This window comes from Petromyzon marinus, chromosome 14 (assembly GCF_048934315.1).
Source record: "Petromyzon marinus isolate PM22_M1 ecotype Great Lakes invasive population chromosome 14, UKy_Petmar_22M1.pri1.0, whole genome shotgun sequence".
Lineage (NCBI taxonomy): Eukaryota > Metazoa > Chordata > Hyperoartia > Petromyzontiformes > Petromyzontidae > Petromyzon > Petromyzon marinus.
Genome location: NC_133680.1, coordinates 11624728 through 11644826, shown reverse-complemented (window position 1 = coordinate 11644826; position 20099 = coordinate 11624728). Strand labels below are relative to the sequence as shown.

At 44.9% G+C, this 20099-nt stretch overlaps 1 protein-coding gene across 4 annotated transcripts in view; it reads left to right on the top strand.

Annotated features, from left to right (window-relative positions):
• The window catches only part of LOC116942267 (dynein axonemal heavy chain 3-like), an 859832-nt gene that overhangs the window by 772080 nt on the left and 67653 nt on the right, over window positions 1-20099 (top strand). For all 4 annotated transcript variants that reach the window (XM_032953964.2, XM_032953963.2, XM_032953966.2 and 1 more), the window contains 4 exons: window positions 2846-3010; window positions 6250-6434; window positions 9606-9777; window positions 18545-18678. In XM_032953964.2, the coding sequence (XP_032809855.2) occupies window positions 2846-3010; window positions 6250-6434; window positions 9606-9777; window positions 18545-18678 (656 nt within the window). The remainder of the gene's footprint in view (window positions 1-2845; window positions 3011-6249; window positions 6435-9605; window positions 9778-18544; window positions 18679-20099) is intronic.

Here is a 20099-nt window from a genome sequence, read left to right as displayed (position 1 = left end):
GCCCCTCAAGGGTCTTCGCGATGCGAGCCGGCAAGGTCATCCTGAGCATTTTAAGAAAAAGAAAGCGAAGTGGAAAATGATGCAAAATCCTGTTCTCTGTCTGTCATAATGCAAATGTTTCCATATATGATACCGCGTACGTGTCAAGTCTCAAGGATTACCGTACCCTTGAGACTCACAGTTGCTTTTCTCTCAGAATGTTGAGTTGTCTCTCAGCCCGTTGCGATGTCGTTTGATGTTTACCTGTTGAAAATAATTCACTCAGCCCTAATGATTGGGGTGCCTCATTGGCAGATGCCACCTATGGTTCAGGTCTCGTGTAAGGATCAGCTCCAAAATGTTTTTCTTTACTCATGACAGTGGGAAACTAATATCTGTCCCAGATTTAATTAAGCGGTGTACAGGGTCGTCCAAATGTCTTGTGACCCCCCCAATTAATTAACCCCTCACGTTTGTTTTCCTTTGCATATTTATTTCTGTTTTAAATAAACCTTAAACAACAAAAAATAGTTTTAGAGAATTAAATGTAGGTCACAAGACGTCTCTACATTAGCCTAGTGCTGCTTTGCAAACTCATTTGGTAACCCCCCCTCTTCTGTATAAGTAAACTCGCGCTTGCCTGGGCAACAGTCAAAATGTTGCTGTCCCTCGGTTTCTTAGGTCTTTCTCGGTTTCTCTCTGGTTCTGTCTTGTTTTTCTCAATGTTTTCTGTAAGGATCTCACCGAATTGAATGAAGCCTTTGGGTTTTCCATGAATGAAACTGGTTCTTCATTCTTGATTTGAAGCTTTCGTGACTGCAGGAATCCATACTCTTTGGTTCTTTCGGTAAAGTCACGTAGCAAAATAATTATTGATCACGACGTTTCGATCGAAACAGGCTGCTGAAACAGGTCCTTATATATGATAACAAGCGAACATCTTCAGTTGAGAGAATCAGACTGCTGTGGACGAGGCACTAATGCTCTATTATTATTAATGATTTATTATTAACGAGGGGGTGGGTGACAGCAGCATGCCCGGCCGACTTTGTCTCCCCAGTGGCAATGTTCACACACCACAGCAGTTACTCGTTTGAGGCTGAGTCGACCTAGGGGATGCCCAGAAGCGATTGAAATAATCGTCACCGGTGGTGGCCGTGAGCGGGAATCGAACTCGGGTCGCCGGGTTCGTAGCGCAGCGCGCTAACCACTACACTACAATGCGTTACGCTTCCACATGCGCGGGTCACGTGACAGATTTGACGTCACAGCTCACTTGCCGTGCAAAAAATTTATGCATTATTGAGCTCCCCCCCTCCAAAAAAAAAAGTATATTTTTATAATTTTTGCATGGTGTACAGTCTGGAAAGTACCCACATGGCAAATTTACAGTTTGTTGCATGTCGGGAAGTACGCTAAACAATTTGAACAGACACATTTTCACAACTTTGCCTTTTATATATATGGAGATAAGGAACTGTTTCAGCAGCCTGTTTCTCTTTCCCACCTGAGGACGACCACTTGTGTGGCGATCGAAATGTCGTGATCCATTATTATTTTTCTACGCGACTTTACCGAAAGAACCAAAGAGTATGGTTCTTCATTCTTATTATTGTCGTTTACTATGTCCTACCATTGCTGAGGATGCTGCCTTGGCATAATAATTAGCACATTCGACTTGCAATCCAGAGGCAACCGTTTCAATCTCCCGGTACAGCAATTAAAACAATGGCGCATGCTTCTTAAATCCTGACACCTCCGTCCACTCAGCAGTATAAATCGGGAACACCACAGCCGATCGGCAGGGTCGTGCATGGTGGAGTAAACTGAACTATTTTTATTTTACCAGTTAAGGCCCATTGAGCTCTAAAGCTCTTTTTCAAAAGCGACCTGGCAACAAATGATAGCTTAACGAAGTGCCTTATCAGGTGGAAATTTATAGCAGCCATATACTCTAAATGCATGTTTAAAATAAGTGTCCGTTCTCCCACCTCTTCCCAGATGTCCCGCTAGCATGGAAGAGTAGGCCAAAATAGCCACTAGAGACGCTCCCTAGAGCTCCCGCTTGTGGATACCCTTTTGCCAACATCGGTGCGAGCACGTAATTGCAGGGCTGCGCCTTGACCGTTAGCTTTTAGGTAATATTCTGGCTTCCACATTTTGTCGAGACCTCAAGCCACTTACATCAGTGTCTCCAGTGGCATTTGCTTATTCAGCCACACTTTGCTGATGAGGCTCAGTAAAATGGGAACTTTTGCAATTATACAATGTGTAAATAAATGCATTGGCCAGAGAGGGCCAGTAGGTGAATAACTAGTTAATCTCAGTGACTGAATAAACATTTTATATTAATGTGAGTTTTTTTTTTCATCACGAAAAGCCATCCTGAGACCTATGACTTTTTTTTTACTTTGATTAAACCATGCTCTAAAGTGAAATGGTCTCTGCCCCATCACCAATAACTGACTCAACAACAACAAAAAAAACATTGAATTTAGTTTTTGTTTCGCTTAATTTAGCTTATTTAAGTTCTAAGCATTATATTTTTTTGTTTGATCAACATACGATGAACAGTCTTTGCAGGGCACGTACAAAAAGTGTCCCCCCCCCCCCACCAAGCGTGGATAGAGAGGTCAATGGAAGCAAAAAAGTAGTTTTGTTATTTTAAATTCTGGGGCCATTCTGTGCCACAGGCTATTCACTGCGTCCTGCTGTGTCTCGTGCCATGACTCTGAAAGCACAATTTGGATATTACTTGAGCGGGTGGCAAAACGAAAAGCTTAGTATTCCTTTCTACTTCGTTTTTTATATATATAAAAAAGATGATATTTCTTCGGTTATATTTTTTTTCCTCCCAACTTTGCAGGAGTTCGACAAGGACAACATCCCACCGAAAGTGATCGCGCAGGTCCGCCGCGACTACATCGGCAACCCAGAGTTCCAGCCGAACGTGATCCGTAACGTGTCTTCGGCGTGCGAGGGCCTCTGCAGCTGGGTTCGCGCCACCGAGGTCTACGACAAAGTGGCCAAGGTGAGGCAGCCGAGCGGGCGCCAGCCGTCCCTCGCTCGGAGCAGCCGTCGCTCGACTGCGGCTGAGCAAGCCCCCCCCCCCCCACCGCCTCGCCACCCACTGGGGGTAGGAGGGATGTAAGGGTCAAGCACCTCCGATTAGCAGGGTTGGCTACGTACGGTGTGAAAGAGGTTCAACATGAATATGAAGACGACAGAGATGCCCCGAATAGCATTAACAATCTGTTGGGGCGAGTGCTGTTAGCGAGCACCTGTGAAGGCCGGCACGGCACACGATGGGTTTGGGTGGCCAGCACCACGGCCGACTGCTTTTGTCTCCCCAGTGGCGATGTTTAGACACTGCACCAGGTACGAATTTGAGGCTGAGTCGACCTAGGGGAGGCCCATGACCAGTTCAGATTATCGTCTCATCACCGGTGTTGGCCGTGGTTCATAGTGCAACGTGCTAACCGTTACACTACCGCTCCCGAACATAAACACAGTACATATACATATGTAGGTACAGCACGGCAGTAGAAGTTGAAACAATGGCGCCAGTTTCTTGAATTCCTCCACCTCTGGCTGTCCAGCAGTATACAGTACATGGGTAACGTCACACCTCGTCAGTTTAGCTGGCCATCGAACAAAGACGATCACTGGATCACACACTTTCAGATGCGCTTCTGCAGACGTAGAAGCTGTAACTTCTACTTTTTGTGCATAGTTTGTTGTCCTTCCCGCGCACCTCCGATTGGCACGGTTGGCTGTGTACAGTGTCAAAGAAGTTCAACATAAGGGTAACATGTGGTGGGGTAAAGTACAGGTCTGGGAAGCGTAGAAGAGTAGGCCAAATATCCTCTCGAGAGCTCCCTTTTGAAGAGGCCCCTCCGTTAACAGTGGCACGAGAAAACAATTCCAAGGCTGCATCTCTACCTACCTGTTATCTCTGCTATTTTACAAAATTTCCCCATCATCATTAAATATCTGGTTGTCTTTTTGGAGAGACTGCCCCAGCCATACGAATGTAGAATTTCCACCTCTGGCTGTGGGTTGCCAATTGAGAGGAGCACCACTCCACTCTTCATTACTTAATGAGCATGAACTCACTACGTTTATGAATCTAGTTTAATTGCAGGTCACTGGCAGCATTCAAACCAAGCAGTGGTCTGATATGGTGCAGTATCAGCCCCCTGAGCTTTCCCAGATATCTCTGAAGTATCACATGAATATATTTCATAAGATCACGTAAGTCTAAATGTGTCGTTAACCCTTCACCATCATGACACATCCAATTAGTAAGGTTTGTCACGTAAAAGAAACCATGCTACTTAGTTACTACCTCAGCACACCGGTGCGTTGGAGAGCAAACCCACAACCTGTACAATTTGAGTATGCTGGTAATTGCATCCAGCTTCATCAGGCAATTTTGCCAGAATTGTGCAGAGGTTTTTCACATAAATAATATTGTCCGTGAAAGCCTATGTGTTAAACTTTCAAATATGTATTTAAAAATAAGTAAAATCATCAGTCGTTTCAAAGAAAATATTTAAAACGTGAACGTGTGCAGTAGGTTAATCATATTTCCTTGGTTGTGCGAGTTGAGTTAAGGTCACACTGTGCATGGCTTCCCTCGCCGCACAATGCCATCTCCATCACGAACAGCCACAATGGGGCCAGCGTTGACAGCATCTCATTTGAATTTGGTGCCGTCTGGGGCTGATTTAGCATAATAGATGCCCTGAGCCAACAAATGGCTCTGAGGCCCCTTCAGACCGTCTCTGTGTGTGCGTGTTATACGCTCTGTCACTTGCCTTTTACCAGCCTCAATAGATAAATACCCATTTTGCAGCACTTGCCACAACAGTTTAACAAGAAAGAATAATCATTGCATTTGTATGAGCACGTGCACTCACATGCACACATTTATGCCTCTGCTCTCATCTTCATACGTTACTGGGATTTTTTATAGTCCGATGATATAAACTGTGGTCTAATTTTGCTGTAAAATGTTTGTTTGTACCACCAGGCCATTTGCTAAGTTTGCACCACTTTTGTTCATCCTAACCCATTAATTTCAGACCAGATATGAGCTGGGTTTTTTAATCAACCTTGTTTATTATCTTTTGATTTAAAGCTTTCGTGACTGCAGGGATTCATATTCTTGGTTCTTTTGGTAAAGTCACCTAGAAGGGAAACAATAAAATATAAAACAATTAAATTCTCACGACGTTTCGACTGCAGCACAAGCAATCATCATCAGGTGTGAAAAACCACAGCAAGAAAATTTGTTTATTATCATTATAAGCATCCAGCGATTAAAATATGATGATTTTCCAGATTTAGGAAATCCATGTAAATTGATAATATACTTATATTTTACAACACGTGTTATATTGGGGTAAATTAATTAACCTTTTAAAATTAGCACTGGGCAGTATTTATTTCTTTTTGTGCCTTTGAGCCGCTAGAAACAAATCTCCATTTTCTTACGAATGGAATACAATGTTTAAAAAAAACCCGCTTATCTTCTCACAAAGTAGTACTTATTTTATTGACCATAAAAGAAATGATCAACCTCCCCCTCTGTAGATTGTGAGCCAAACTCTCTATGGACGGTGCTTCCACATGTTTGCCACAGTGGCGAGATATTTAATACATCGCCTGGTATGCAGGAGGTCATGCGTTCGATCCTGACCCTGACACCTGCTGTATATTTGGAGTTTGAATGTTCTCCCTGTGCTCACGTGGATTTTCCTCCGGGCTCTCCGGTTTTTCCCTCCACATTTAGGAACACGCACTTAAAGTATCTGGCTGGAATACATTTCCATATGATAAGCCACTTCGTTGAGCTCTCAGTTGTTGCCAGGTCGCTTCTGAACTGCTTTTTTCGTGTTTCGTTAGTTGTTCCTCCTATTAGCATGGTTGGCTACGTACGGTGCAAAAGAAGTTCAACATACATCCATACATTCGGAAAAAGAGCTATATAGCTCAGTGGGCCTTACCTGGTAAAGTAAAAATAGTTTAGTTTACTTCGCTCAGCTTATCGTTAATGTAATAAAGAATCGACGTGGGCACCCGTACGAGCACCAAACAGAGGACTGGGGGTCAGCGATTGCAAGCTGGAGCAGGTCCGGCAAGTGCAAATGCCTCGTAATAATCATCACGGCACCGCTTACTGGCCGCGCCAAATAACACGAAAGCCCACGCCAGGCCGCTTCACTGGCTCCGATGGTCATCGCGAACGTGTGGGCCGCGCGGCAGATTGTTGCCCCCAAGAGGGCGCGCCTGGTGGAGGCAGAGGCGGAGTTGGCGCTGCAGATGGAGCAGCTTGAGGTGAAGCGGGAGGAGCTGCGTGAGGTGAGCGCCAAGCTTGGAGCCCTGCAGGACCGCCTGGCACTCCGCCTCGCCGACAAACAACAGCTGGAGGACAGCATCCAGCTCACGCGGTATGGTGTGCCACTTCACGCTCCGCCTCGCGCCCATACCAGCCTTTCGGCATTGGTGGTGCGGAGTGGGGGGGGATTTCACGTCCTAGAAGTTCAATTCCCGGCGTTGGCAAGAACAATATTTTCAGCACAATGTCAGCTTTTGTAACTTTTTGGTAACTTTGCCTTAGCAGGCAAGTATGATGATTGTGAATTGTGTTTGCCATGCTTTAGAGTGTTTTTTTAAAGCTTATGACTTGTGAGCACATCCAAAAAAACAATAACTTTTTATTTTTTTCATCTGTTGAACATTCGCCTTCTTCAAAACTCAAGTCAACATCCTCATCTCTTCTGGCAGCCCCGAGGGAGTAGTGAAAATAGGCACATTACAATGGCATGAGCCTATATAACTCTTAATTTTCCAAAATATGTAATAAAAATTGTGCTAATTTTGTTGTTGACCTTAAAAGGACAATTTGTTGAGTCAGCCCCAACTGGAAGTTAACTCACAATTGTCGGATGTTGAGTCAAGTTCTCTGACTTAAAATGACTTTGCTTAATGTAAATAGAACAAATATAAATTGGATTACATCATTCACAATATTTATATTATTGGTTAGCTTTTACATTGTTGCTCCAACCTGGGTCTCAGTTTGAAAGCGGTTGAGGCATATGAATGGGAACGTACACAATTTAATCAAACAACATTAATCAACTGACCCATTCCAAATCCTACTGAGCAGTTGTGGCCTACTAACGTGGCACGCACTAATTGCAAATCTGTCGATAATGAAATTAAACGTAATTCACACTCCTGCTTTTACTACTTTTTATTTGTGAATTGCATTATTGAAACCCATGAAGTGGTGACAGGAATGTGCCTCTTTCAGAGAATAACAGTGCCGAGATTGAAAATTATTAGGTGAACAAATTAACAGGTGAACAAATTGATAGGTGAACAAAATAGATTGGTGAACAAACTAACAGGTGAACAAATTAACAGGTGAACAATTTGATAGGTGAACAAATTGATGGGTGAGCAAATTAACAGGTGAACAAATTGATAGGTGAACAAAATTGATGGGTAAACAAATTAACAGGTGAACAATTTGATAGGTGAACAAATTGATGGGTGAACAAATTAACAGGCGAACAAATTAACAGGTGAACAATTTGATTGGTGAACAATTTGATGGGTGAACAAATTGAGAGGTGAACTAAATTGACAGGTGAACACTTGCCCTTTCCCCTTGTGAATTGCCCACCTACGTTGTAGCATGCGCAGGTCTCATTCTTTGATTGCAGAACCATTGGTGGCTTCAGGGGTCACACGAACGAAAATGCATATAGGATACAAATTGAAAAGTATACATTAATACACACGCATACGATTCCAAGCATGTATCAGGACCGTACAAATTGATCTCAATGACTCATTGCATATGTACATTCTGACCGCAGCATTGTGAGTACAATTTGAAAGTACATTCAGTAACGTGTCTGTATGTAGGTGCTCGCTTAACAGCACCTACCAGAAAAGTGTGTGAAGGCTATACATGGTATATTTGTCTTTATATTGGTATATACATGTAGAACTCCATTCCATGTCTCTACATATAAATACAAAATATATATAATTCGTCCATCTGCCTCTTGGCTTGTTTGTTTAAGCAAGTGACCTCTGGACTGGTTTCAACCTTCTGGGTCTCATCAGCAGAAGTCAGGATAATTAGACGAATGCTGCTGGGTTACTGTTATAATCGAGAGCACTCCATCTGAACTATAACGCAGTGAATCAAAATTGTATGCAAATCCATGCGTTGTTGTAAAGCGTTATGCACTCTGAGACGTTTCATTACATTCTGGCCCAATATAAATGCAAGGTATTACTAATATTGGAAAAATCATATATGAGTAGAACTCAGTCAAATTAAACCAAAGCGATAAATATAAATACTCAGAAATAATAACAAAAAAAATGTACTTACATACCACACCCCCGAGCTCATTTGTGGAAAATTACAACGTGTGAAATCTTTCTCGGAAAAATTGTGTCTGACGGCCGCAGACACGGAGGATCTGTGTCTTGCGTTGAGCGTTGCTGCGCGCGTGTTTGTGCTGCCAGTTTCCACTGTTTCCAAAAGTGTGAGCTTTCTCTCCGTGCTGAACAGATGCTATTTTGACTGAGCAACATTCTTTCCGGAAATGAATGCATGCATAATTAAAACAATCGTAAATATTTCAACGGGCGCGGAGGTGTACATTCTCGCCTCGGGTTGTGGCGCCACGGCGATGATTCTGCCGGTGTCAGTGGAGCCGCGTTGTGTGGCGTCAATGTTGTCAACGGCAGTCTGTGCGCTCTTTACATATTTTATGGAACTCGTCTCTAATAGCATGCTGATTTTCATTTTCCCTCGGCGTTAGGTTTTCGCCGGGTCTGATTGCATTTTTTTAAGGGTGTGAAATAAAACAACAACAAAAAATCGTCATCTGGTAGATCGAGAGGCGAGTTTAAATGGTTGGCGTACGACCCGACGATGTCATTAGCCATCAGGTCCGCCAGACGTTTCACCAAAGCAAGGGGTCGGAGATCATCAGTGATGAGGTTGTTTTCTGTGTTGGTGTGAAGAAACCCTTTTTTTGTCAGTAGAAAAGGAAAATGGGCAACATAAATGTTCACACTCGCTTTTTATTGAAATGTATTTGTAAATTACATTTATTTTGGTTAAAATCCTAGAAAACAAGGATAACAGGTTTTCTGCCCAAATATATATATAATAAAAACTGCAATGTACAAAAATGCATAATGCTTATTATTATTATTATTTTGGAGGAAAAGCACTATGGTTGAACAATTAAACTAAATGCCAAACACTTGTAGCAAAAAATAAGGCTATGTTATTTGGCGGAACTAAAAAAAGACTGAGATGAATCAGCTGATGTTCCATAGATATTGCTCTCTTATATTCACATCTGACATTCAGAGCAGCCTGAGCAGGTCCCACCCCAGCTTCTGCCAAAGTGTCTCAATCCAATCAGTGAGCATGGGCTGCACAACACTGAGGTGCATCGTTCAGCACAGTAATTTTTACGCAACTTGAAGTGCAACAACTGTGATCTAATGGCTTATCGTGTGGTGTGGTGCGGCATTGCGTGGTGATGCTCTGTGCGATGTGGGTGCATCTGAGTTAGGTTGAAGCTGGTGCGCGCGGAGAAGCTGATGAGTGGCCTGGGCGGGGAGAAAGAACGCTGGGCAGAGCTGGCAACCGTGCTGCACAGCACCTACCAAAACATTGTCGGCGATGTACTCCTAAGCTCTGGGATCGTGGCATATCTGGGGCCGTTCACCCCAGAGTTCAGACAGGTACTGTGCATCTCAGACTGTGCGCGCACAGTGCCATCATGACATCACTGCGTACCTCCCTTATGATCCATGGCCATTGTAAGTCCATTGACCTGCAGTGGAAGCTGTAGACAGAGCCCATCATATCTTAAGAATTATTGTAAAACGTGGCCTGTTAGGCACCTGGGCAGTTACATGAAGTAGCGGTAGCGAGTTCGCCGCTTGTTCCATGGTTTTGAAACCGGTGGTCACCCTGTTTGGCCATACTTCACCACACTGGTCAGTGCAGTTTGGTAAAAGGGGGACACAGAACCATTTAAGATATCACTCCTGACTGACATGAGCAACGTCGGGTTTACAGCACTCTGCGCTAAACATTCCTCCACTGCTTCACCCCAAATGAAAAATAGCCAACATAAAATGATATGAGAGGTTTTATGGCAGCTGCAATTTCTTATCAATATTCGAGGAAAAACCATGCCAATTTTTGCATCTAATTATTAAAAAAAAAACCTTAGCACCAGAGCTCTTGATATATTTTAAGAAAAGTTACCAAGCCTGGTCCATTAGTGCACAACTCTAAAGGTTGATTATTGCCAAACCTCGCTTATTATCTTAGCCAAATACTTAAACTGCATCACCCATCACCACATAGTAAAAAAAAATTAAGACATGGTGTGCTATAACTTTAGTTTTATATATTTCCCTTGAAAAATATGTGATGTATAATGAATTTCAATGGCTCTTACATGAGATAAACAACAACGACATGCCCTTGACTACCACTGTTCACTACATCATATATATATATGAGAGTGGAATTTGCCAGACCCAGTATATTGGCTTGTCTGACATTTCACAGCATGAATGCCATCTGCACTCTTGAGGGCTGACTGCTCCTTGTTTTGTTGTGGCTTGCAATAGCTCTAAATTGGAATAATTGGTTCTGCTACACTTTAATTTGATTAATTGCATACCTATGCACATGCCCTCCAATACGGTGCACTTCCCCCCCCCCCCCCAGACTTTTATGGCCGCACTCACGTACGATAAATATGTGCTATATATATAATTTTCACGTCTTGGCTCCAATGAACGAATCTTCATTATAAATTAATAGCCCCCCAATGACTGGCTGAGATAGAGCAGGTGGGCACTGTGCGTACGTTTAGTGGCGAAGCAACAAAATACTGACGGCACTTCACAAAGTCACAATCTGGAATTGTGACTTTGTGAAGTGCACCTCCCAAGGGACCACATCCCACCTGTGTGTGCGCATCAGCATGCTTACGGCGGCGCCGGAGACGCCTCCACGGTCTTGAAGGCACACGAGGGGGATTGAGTGGCTGACAGTGTCAAAGGCCGCAGTGAGTTTGAGGAGAACGAGACGGCAGATAGGTTATATATATATAGATCATATCAGGAGAGATCACTTACGAGATGGTGTCACTGCCGGTCACTCTCATCTCCTGCCAAATACAAAGCTGCAAGGAACAATTGCAAACGTGGGTCTTTAGGACCGGTGATGGATTTTTCAGGATAAGTTGACAGCAACTATTTTGAGGTTTAGATGGACAGCTCCAGAGCAGATGGAGGCTTTTAACAGTGGCAGTGATGTGGAGGACCCGAGGGGGTTAGCAAGAAGGGATAAGTTTAGTGGGGTTGGGATCAATGATGGAGCAGGACTTAATCAAGGGCACTTTTCTTCATGGAAGGGGGGGTACATGTATGGGGGTGGCAGTATCAATAATCATCACGAGAACCAAGGATTGTGTGGACGAATGTACCAAATTGAGGTGCAGTTATGCATAATATGTGCCAAAATATGGTGCACGGCGACAAAGCACTGATTTTATTCTCATTCAATTTTCATACACCTGACCAAAAGCACAAAATAATAGATTATTACTATGGTTGGATATGGGTAACTGTAAAAAAACAAATTTACTGCTATCATGGTTTCCTAATTTTACTTGTTTGTGTGTCATTTTCAGCTTTAAGTATTGGGTGCTAATGCTAGCAGACAATTCATTAACATGGCCATTACAATAGTGTTACATGGTGGTGTGTTGTGATGTAATTGGGTGGCTTTGGGAATTCGCCACTTGTTTGCAAATTGGCACATGTGTAAGTACACAGTTGTGAGCTTTATCCTGCCCCCGCATGCAACTGCAAATTATTGTTTTCCTTCACTTGGGTTGCATGAAATTACACATGGGTATTAGCAACTATTACTGGTAATTTCTAATAAAATATTACAATCCATAATAGAGATTTTTTTTGGGTTAGATCACGTAAATATAAATGTATCGTAAACCCTGCCATTACCCGGAATAGCCAAGTAGTAAGGTTTGTCACTTAAACAAAACATTCAAATTCATTACTAGTTCAACACACCGGTTGTATTATGGAAAGTAAACCCACAACATTTACAATTCGAGTACCATGATATTTCGCCGGTAATTACAAGCAGCATCATCAGGCGACAGCCACGGTTGTGGGGAAATCCAATTGTTTCAGTCTTAAATAGAGGGGGGTAAATGAATACCATTTTTAAACATATCTTAATCGACAAACCAATAAACTAAACAAGGTGGTGTGGTGAGGCGAATAGTGGTATGTGTGTGAAAAAGAGGTGTGATCGTGAATTTGCTTTGGGGGCATGTGGGGCGTGCATTGCATTGTGGGGGATTTGTGGAGGGCTGTGATTATGTAACTTGGTGAGGTGCAATGGATGGGTGCAAACCTGTGTTTGCTGGTCAGGGATTGAATTGGGAGGTGCCGATATGAATGGTGGGGATGTGTATTGATAGTGTATTGTGTGTGTATTGTGTGTGTATTGATAGTGTATTGTGTGTGTACTGTGTGTGTATTGTGTGTGTATTGATGGTGTATTGTGTGTGTATTGATAGTGTATTGTGTGTGTATTGAATGGTGGGGATGAAATCTTCTAACACGAATCCAGTTTCACGTAGAAGTGCAAAGGTGTTCTTCAACAGGGGCAGAATTTAACAAATTTGTGGTCTGTTCACATGCAAAGTAAGTCATGGGTAACAGGCTTACATTGCAGTGAGGAAGAACAGCTTGGACAAACGGGACAGTTGATCCGGTAAGAACAACATCAACAACCGCCATTCGCCACTAAGTGGCGGTGACGTCACCACGACGCTTGTGCCAGGCCATGTGCACCTTGAGGCCACGTGAAGTATCGAACACCCGCTGGCAGGAGGTTACGGGGCAGACCCAGGTGCCACGGGTCGACTGACTGAGATGATTGAGATGACTGGCTGATGCACCACCTGTGCCCCCTACTGTGCCAGCCTGCTGTGCTTTAGCTACCCGGCGCTCCGCTCGTTGTTGTGAGCGTCGCTCCTCCGCCCTCCGTTGTTGTTGGAGGGCGACTGCCTCCAACTGCCCAGTAGCATTTTTCACGAGCCTCCTCCACAGAGGCCGATCTTGACACCGCTGGGACCAGTCATCGGCAAGTCTACTCAGCTCCACGTCCTCCTGTACCACATCACTTCATCTCTTCTCTAGCCCGTGCCGCGCCCATTTAGCCCCCCGATCCGGCCGAACAAAAGCTGTTTCGGCATGCGGTGGCTGGGCATGCGGGCTACATGACCCAGCCATCGCAGCCTTGCCTGCCGGAGGAGCTCACCGATGGGACCGTGCCCAGATCTTTCAAGGATTTGTGAGCTCCTCACACAATCCAGCCTGGTTAAACCCAGGATGGATCGTAGTCAGGCCAGCCTAAATGTTTCTAACTTGCGAAGATGTTCCATTAGGGGGGTCCACGTTTCGCAAGCGTAGAGAAGGGAGGGAATGACCGTGGCCGAGAAGACCTGAAGCTTAGTGCGGAGCGACAGACCAGGTAGCTTCCACACAGTGTTACGCAACCGATGAAAAGATATTGCCGTTCGACTGATTCGGAGTGAGACCTCTGCTGTTAAACTGGAGCCGGTCATCCGGTAAGAACTAACACATAGTCACCAGCAGTATTAAAGTATAGATGTGGATAATTAATACAAAAAAATTATTACATAAGTATACGTGAGTTGTGAAGATTTATTTTAACAGTACCAATTCGACATCTGTGAAAAAGAGCTTCATAACTCATTGGATTCATCCAGTCTAAATGAAGATTTTCATTCTGATTACTACCTACACAATAAAGTATTAAAGCTTTCGTGGCTGCATAAAATTACTCATTGGTTTTTTCGGTAAAGTCACGTATGTAGAAATACAATCAAATTATATTAAAACAAAAAACAATGACGACGTTTCGTTCACAACGCAAGCGATCTTCATCAGGTGTCAAGAACAAATCACGGAGGTAAATACAACAAAAAGATGAGAGACGAGAATTCAACAAACCTGAAAAAACATTATGTGAAGCACATCCAGTCAGGCCAACAACACAGTTAGACACTTCCTGGCAGACCACGAATTTCAGAAGAGTGTTCAATTTCGTGTTCAACCTTTGGATTGCACATACCAGCATAGATGGAATGAAAAATACGAGGTACACGGTCAGTAGAAATACATATACAAGTCCACCAAGAGGTAAGGAGGGAGGAAAAACGGACAGGGAGGCAGAGAGAGAGGGGGGGGGGGCCGGAGGGATGAACAGAAGCTTAAATAGGAAATATGGTTGGAGGGGGGGAGGGGCCAGAGCGAGAGCGGCAGCTCAAACACGCACATCTTACACATACAAAACGGCAGCTCAAAAAAGGACCACCTCTTGTAAATACAAAACGGCAGCTCAAAAAATGACCACCTCTTGTACTACCTACACACATTTACAATAAATAACTGCGCTTACAAATGCATCTTTTAGTCTTGTATGTTTTAATTGTTCATTAAAATTTTAAGCAAATGTCCTTATGTTGATTAATCCATGACACAAACCAATAGTTGGTTGAGTAATCAATTAGTTTAACAATCGGCTACGGCAGCTCTACTGGGGTTAGATTGGAAGCTGACGGAGGGATCTGAGGTGTAGCAACAATCAACTAAAACGAGAGAGGAACCAGAGGGCACTGCTAGAGCCCACTGAGGGCTATGGTGCCGGCAGTCAGGGCAAGAGTGTTTTTTGGGTGGAATGGTGTACAGGGGTAGACATTGAGGGTGTATGTATGAATGTTTAACTTCTTTCGCACTGTACGTAGCCAACCGCTGTTATCGGAGGTGCGGTGAAAGGAGGACAAACTAAACACAAAAAAGCAGTTCTAAAGCAATTAGTTTTCAATCTAGATTTAAACGTGCATAGCTCCAGTGGCTTCCTAATATCGGAAGGGAGAGCATTCCAAACGGCCGCAGAAGCGCATCTGAAAGCGCGTGATGCGGTGACCATCTTTGTTCGATAGTTAGTCATACGGGTGAGCCCTGGTGTATTTTTGACCGAGGGGGAGGGTGCAGCATGGCAGAAGACGGCATTTAAACCGTTTGGGTGTGCGAATCGGGTGAGATGCAGTCATCGAAGTAGGGTGGAGGAGGTGTATCACCTGCATAGGATTATTCATTCTTTGGGGAAGGGGAAGGTCAAGGGGGGAAGCGGTTAAAGCCCCCTACGAGGGAGTCCTTGATGCAGACGTCGTTTTGGGTGAAGTCAGGCGAGTGCAGGGTGAGGGGTGAGGTGCGGGAGAGCTCGGTCCTGCTGCTGCTGCTGCTCCAGAAGGAAGATGCGGGGGCGAGGACGGGGGTTGGGGGCGAGTGGCGGAGATGATGGAGCGGGTCATAAAGATGGAGGAGAATTGTGGGCGTCTCGGGTCAGGAAAGTTGAAGTCCTTGTAAGGTGCAGGCAAAGGGGACGCCCTGCAATTTCTTGCTCACCACGCCACTGCTGGTGGAAGAGCCTCCGCTCGAGGGAACTCTTAGAGGGTCTTTGGTCTACTCGTCCACGCTGTTCAGACGTCTTGGAAGAGATGGAAGTAACCACACTTTACTCTGCTACGCGCGTACCCGTTTACACTGCTGGGTGGGTGGAGGTCGAGGGCGTTAAGAAACGTGTGCCATCGATTGAACTCTCGTGCCGGGAGATCGAACCGGCGCCCCCTCTGGATTGCAAATCCAAAGGGGGCGCCATCATTCCACCGCGGCAGCGTCCTATTGCATCAACTGTGGATTCGCGGGTTCACGGAGTAGAACAACGGAGAGCGGGGACACCGTCTCTCTCCAGCAGGCCGTTTGTGTGTAGTGGTTTGGAGACACGCCGAGTGTGATGTAGGGGGTCAGGAACATGACTGTTGACTACTCGGCCGTCGCCTCTCAATCTCGTCATCTTAGTGAGCATGCCCTTCACTTCTAGGGCAGACCTGGTGACAATGAGTGGTGACGGAGGGCATAATTGAGTGTCCCATGTCCTTGTATGTGGGTGTCGAATGTAAAATAGAGGTGGAAGAGTCAGAGATGTGTGTGTGTATGTGTGTCTGTGTGTCTGTATGTGTGTATGTCTATTTATTGAGGAGCGGTCGTGTAGCGGTTAGCGAGCTGCGCTATGAACCCGCCCAGCGACCTGAGTTTGATTCCTGCTCACGGCCAACACCAGTAACGATTATTTTAACCGGTCATGGGCCCTCATCTAGGTTGACTCAGCCTCATTTGAGTATCTTGTGCGATGCGTAAACATCGCCACTCGGGAGAAAAAGGCGGCCCGGCATGGTGCTGGCCACCCACCCCCTTGTGTGTCGTCTTGGCCTTCATAGGTGCTCGCTAACAACACTTGCCATAAAAGTCTGTTTTTATTTGTCTGTTTATTTATGTATGGTGGTAAGTGCAGTGCACAACAAACCCAGCAACCCAAGTACAATTCCTGCTTACGTCCTACATCGGTGAAGTATATCTCAACTGATTCTGGGCCTCCCATAGGTTTGCTCAACATTAATTAGCACCTAATGTGGTGTGTAAACATCAGCATTGGTGAGACAAAGGTGGCCGAGCATGGTGTTGGCCAACCACCCCTTCTTGTGCCATGCCGGACTTGCCCCAACATTCTGTGAAAGGTTATATTGGGGATATTTGTCTTTGTGTGTGTGTGTGGGGAGCGATAGTGTAGCGGTTAGCGCGCTGCGCTATGAATCTGGCGACCCGGGTTCGATTCACGGCCAACACCAGTGACGATTATCTGAACCGGTCCCGGGCCTTCCCTAGGTCGACTCAGCCTCAAATGAGTACCTGGTGCAGTGTGTAAACATTGCCACTAGGGAGACAAAGGCGGTCGGGCGTGGTGCTGGCCACCCACCCCCTCGTGTACCGTTCCGGCCTTCATAGGTGCTCGCTAACAGCACTTGCCCCTACAGTCTGTTAAGGCTATATGGGGGATCTTTGTTCTTTGTTATGTATGTATGGCTCAAGCTCTGCATCCCATACAATCCCCCCTTCACCTCGCAACACCGCACTCCACACTTAGGGTTCTTGAGCCGTCATTACCGATGGGAAGTAGAGATGGCTTCCTCGGGTTTTCCTGAGCAGTGATTTTTAGGTGACCCCATCAGCAGCTCTGGTTTAACCTCGTCCATCTGGTGTATCATCATCGTCATCGTCAACCATAATCCACTTTTGGATCAATGCTTTCCCCAAACCGTTGCCATCCCTCACAGTTTGCGTGATGTAACGGTGCGCTCGGCACCTGCACAACGAGCCGTGTACAGCACGCCATGTCCGCGGTGGACGTCCTCTCGGACGCGTTCCTTCCTTTGCCGCCCCTCTGCCGCTCTTCTTGACCGTCGGCCGTCTTCCCTTCGAGTGATGCGTCCCGCCCAAGCCCGAGTGTGAATTGTGTCTTTAACCTGCGTACGTTCCCTCATGACTATGCTTCTGAACCTAATTGTATAGGAGTACAATAATTAAAAACTGTATTTGTAGGCACATTGGTATGTTACTTTTCATGATTTAATTAAGTTTTCCAAAACTACTCTGCCTGGCTGCTTCTCTTTGTTTAATATTCTTGAACTCGGGCCACCTCCGGTAGACATCCCAGGTACACACACGCTCTGCTGTGTTTTCCAGCTGTGTCCCTCCGAAGGAACCCTCCGTATGTTCAGTGACCCTGTCGTGCGTAATCTCTGTTCTGCCCATGTTTACCCCGAGCCCTAACTTTGCAGCCTGCATTCGTAAGCTCTTATAACATTCCCTGCCGTTCACTGCCATTGGAATCAGAATCAAAATGTTTATCGGAATCAAAATATTTACACTGGAGGAATGGGCTGAGCTAAAAAGTTATTTTTAACAGATGTCCAGTAGTTAATAAACTAAACTTCTTTTTTGCCAGCGACCTAGCCACCAATGATAGCTCAACGAAGTGGCATATCATGTGGAAATTTATAGCAGTCAAACCCTCTAAACGCATGTTTATAATTGTGGAAAAATCCACGCGCCCAGTCGGTCCACGGGGAAAACACGCAAACTCCAATTATACAGGCATTGTCAGGGTCGGGATCGAACCCACGAACTCCTGCAAAGCAGGCAAGGTGGTGAACATCTCACCACTGTGGAGAGGTATCCAGTAGTTTCACAGATGCCCTCTAGTTTCACAGATGCCTTCTAGTTTCACAGATGCCCTCTAGTTTCAAAGATGTTCCATAGTTTCACAGATGTCCCGTAGTTTCACAGATGTCCCGTAGTTTCACAGATGTTCCGTAGCTTCACAGATGCCGAGTAGTTTCACAAATGTCCTGTAGTTTCACAGATACCCAGTAGTTTCACAGACGCCCAGTAGTTTCACAGATGTCGTCCAGTGGATGTTGCAATGACAACGCCGTCGGCAAAAACACCCGTCTCATCCCAACAGGAAATCCTGCGTGAGTGGTACGCCATGTGCAGAGAGAAGAGCATCCCCGTCTCCCACGGTTTCTCGCTGGCGGCCACGCTGGGTGACCCCGTGCGCATCATGGAGTGGGAGCTGCACGGCCTGCCCAGGGATATGTGAGTACGGGGCACCAATTAACTTCCTCCGGCGGAAAAAAAAATACGTTGACCCTTAACCTTCTTCACACGTCGCGTTTGCCCAATGCTGCGTCAGGATATAAATTTGCTCTGCCGTAGCGCCGTAGGTGGAAGTTTCCGAGGGGAATGGCTGCCTTCGGGATTGCACACAGTTAAAATGCAAGCGCGTTTCAAAACGAACATTTATAAGATATCCCAATAATGGAAAAAAGCATTTTCAATGGAAAGCGTTGAGATAAAGTGATGATGCGTAGTAGCATCATCATAATTTGAGGTGAGTTCATTTAAAAACGATCATACTCTTTCGTTCTTTCGGTAAAGTCACGTAGGTATAAAATCTAAGAGTATGGATTCCTGCAGTCACGAAAGCTTCAAATCAAGATTATAAACTATTATTTAATAAATTCATATTTATATTTGTGTACATAGTTAAGGTAATGCGTTCAAAATATAGGTTTTTGTAGGCCAAAATTATAATCCGTGATATTTGCTATTCACGAGCATCCCCGGAATGTATCCTTCGGGAATAACGAGGGGATACTGTATTTTAATGTATTATAACAGCTAGTCTTCTCCATAAACATTTAATATGTCAGGACACTCGTGTACTTGATATGGACAACTGTTTAAGATGCTATTGCACTAGGATTGAAGCTTTCGTGACTGCAGGAATTACTATACTCATTGGTTCTTCGGTAAAGTCACGTATGTAGAAATAAATTGAAATTAATCACGACGTTTCGAACGCAACACAAGCACTCGTCCTCAGGTGAAAATGGCGTAAACCACACAGCGAGGGAACACAGAGGGACATCACGCACAGGGCACACAGAGAACGGCAAACTGCACGGAGGCAAATACAGCAAGAAAATGGGAGACGCAAGATTTAGCAGTCTTTTGAAATACGTGGCCAACCAGGTTTAGTGTCTTAACTGTGTTGTTGGCCGACTGGGTTGCATCGCATTATATTTCTAAGGTTTGCCGAGTTCGCGACTCCCATCTTCTTGCTGTATTTGCCTCCGTGCAGTTTGCCGTTCTCTGTGTGCTCTGTGTGTGATTGCACCTGAGCACGAGCGCCTGTGTTGCGTTTGAAACGTCGTGATTTTTTAAATTTTTATTTTATTTCTACATACGTGACTTTACCGAAATAACCGATGAGTATGCTATTGCACGTACCATTAGGCTTAAAATAGCATTTAGAATTCAGTAGAATACACAGCATGGTAAAGTGTGATCATTAACCCCCATGATCTACACGACCTGTGGGAAGGCCCTCATCCAGCAGCGGATTATCTCATGTAATTTTATATTTATGGAGGGCCTTTGCTCAAGGCGCTTAACATGGTAAAACAAAATGGTTTAGATGGCAGGGGCGTGCGAGGGCCGAGGGAATGGGTGAC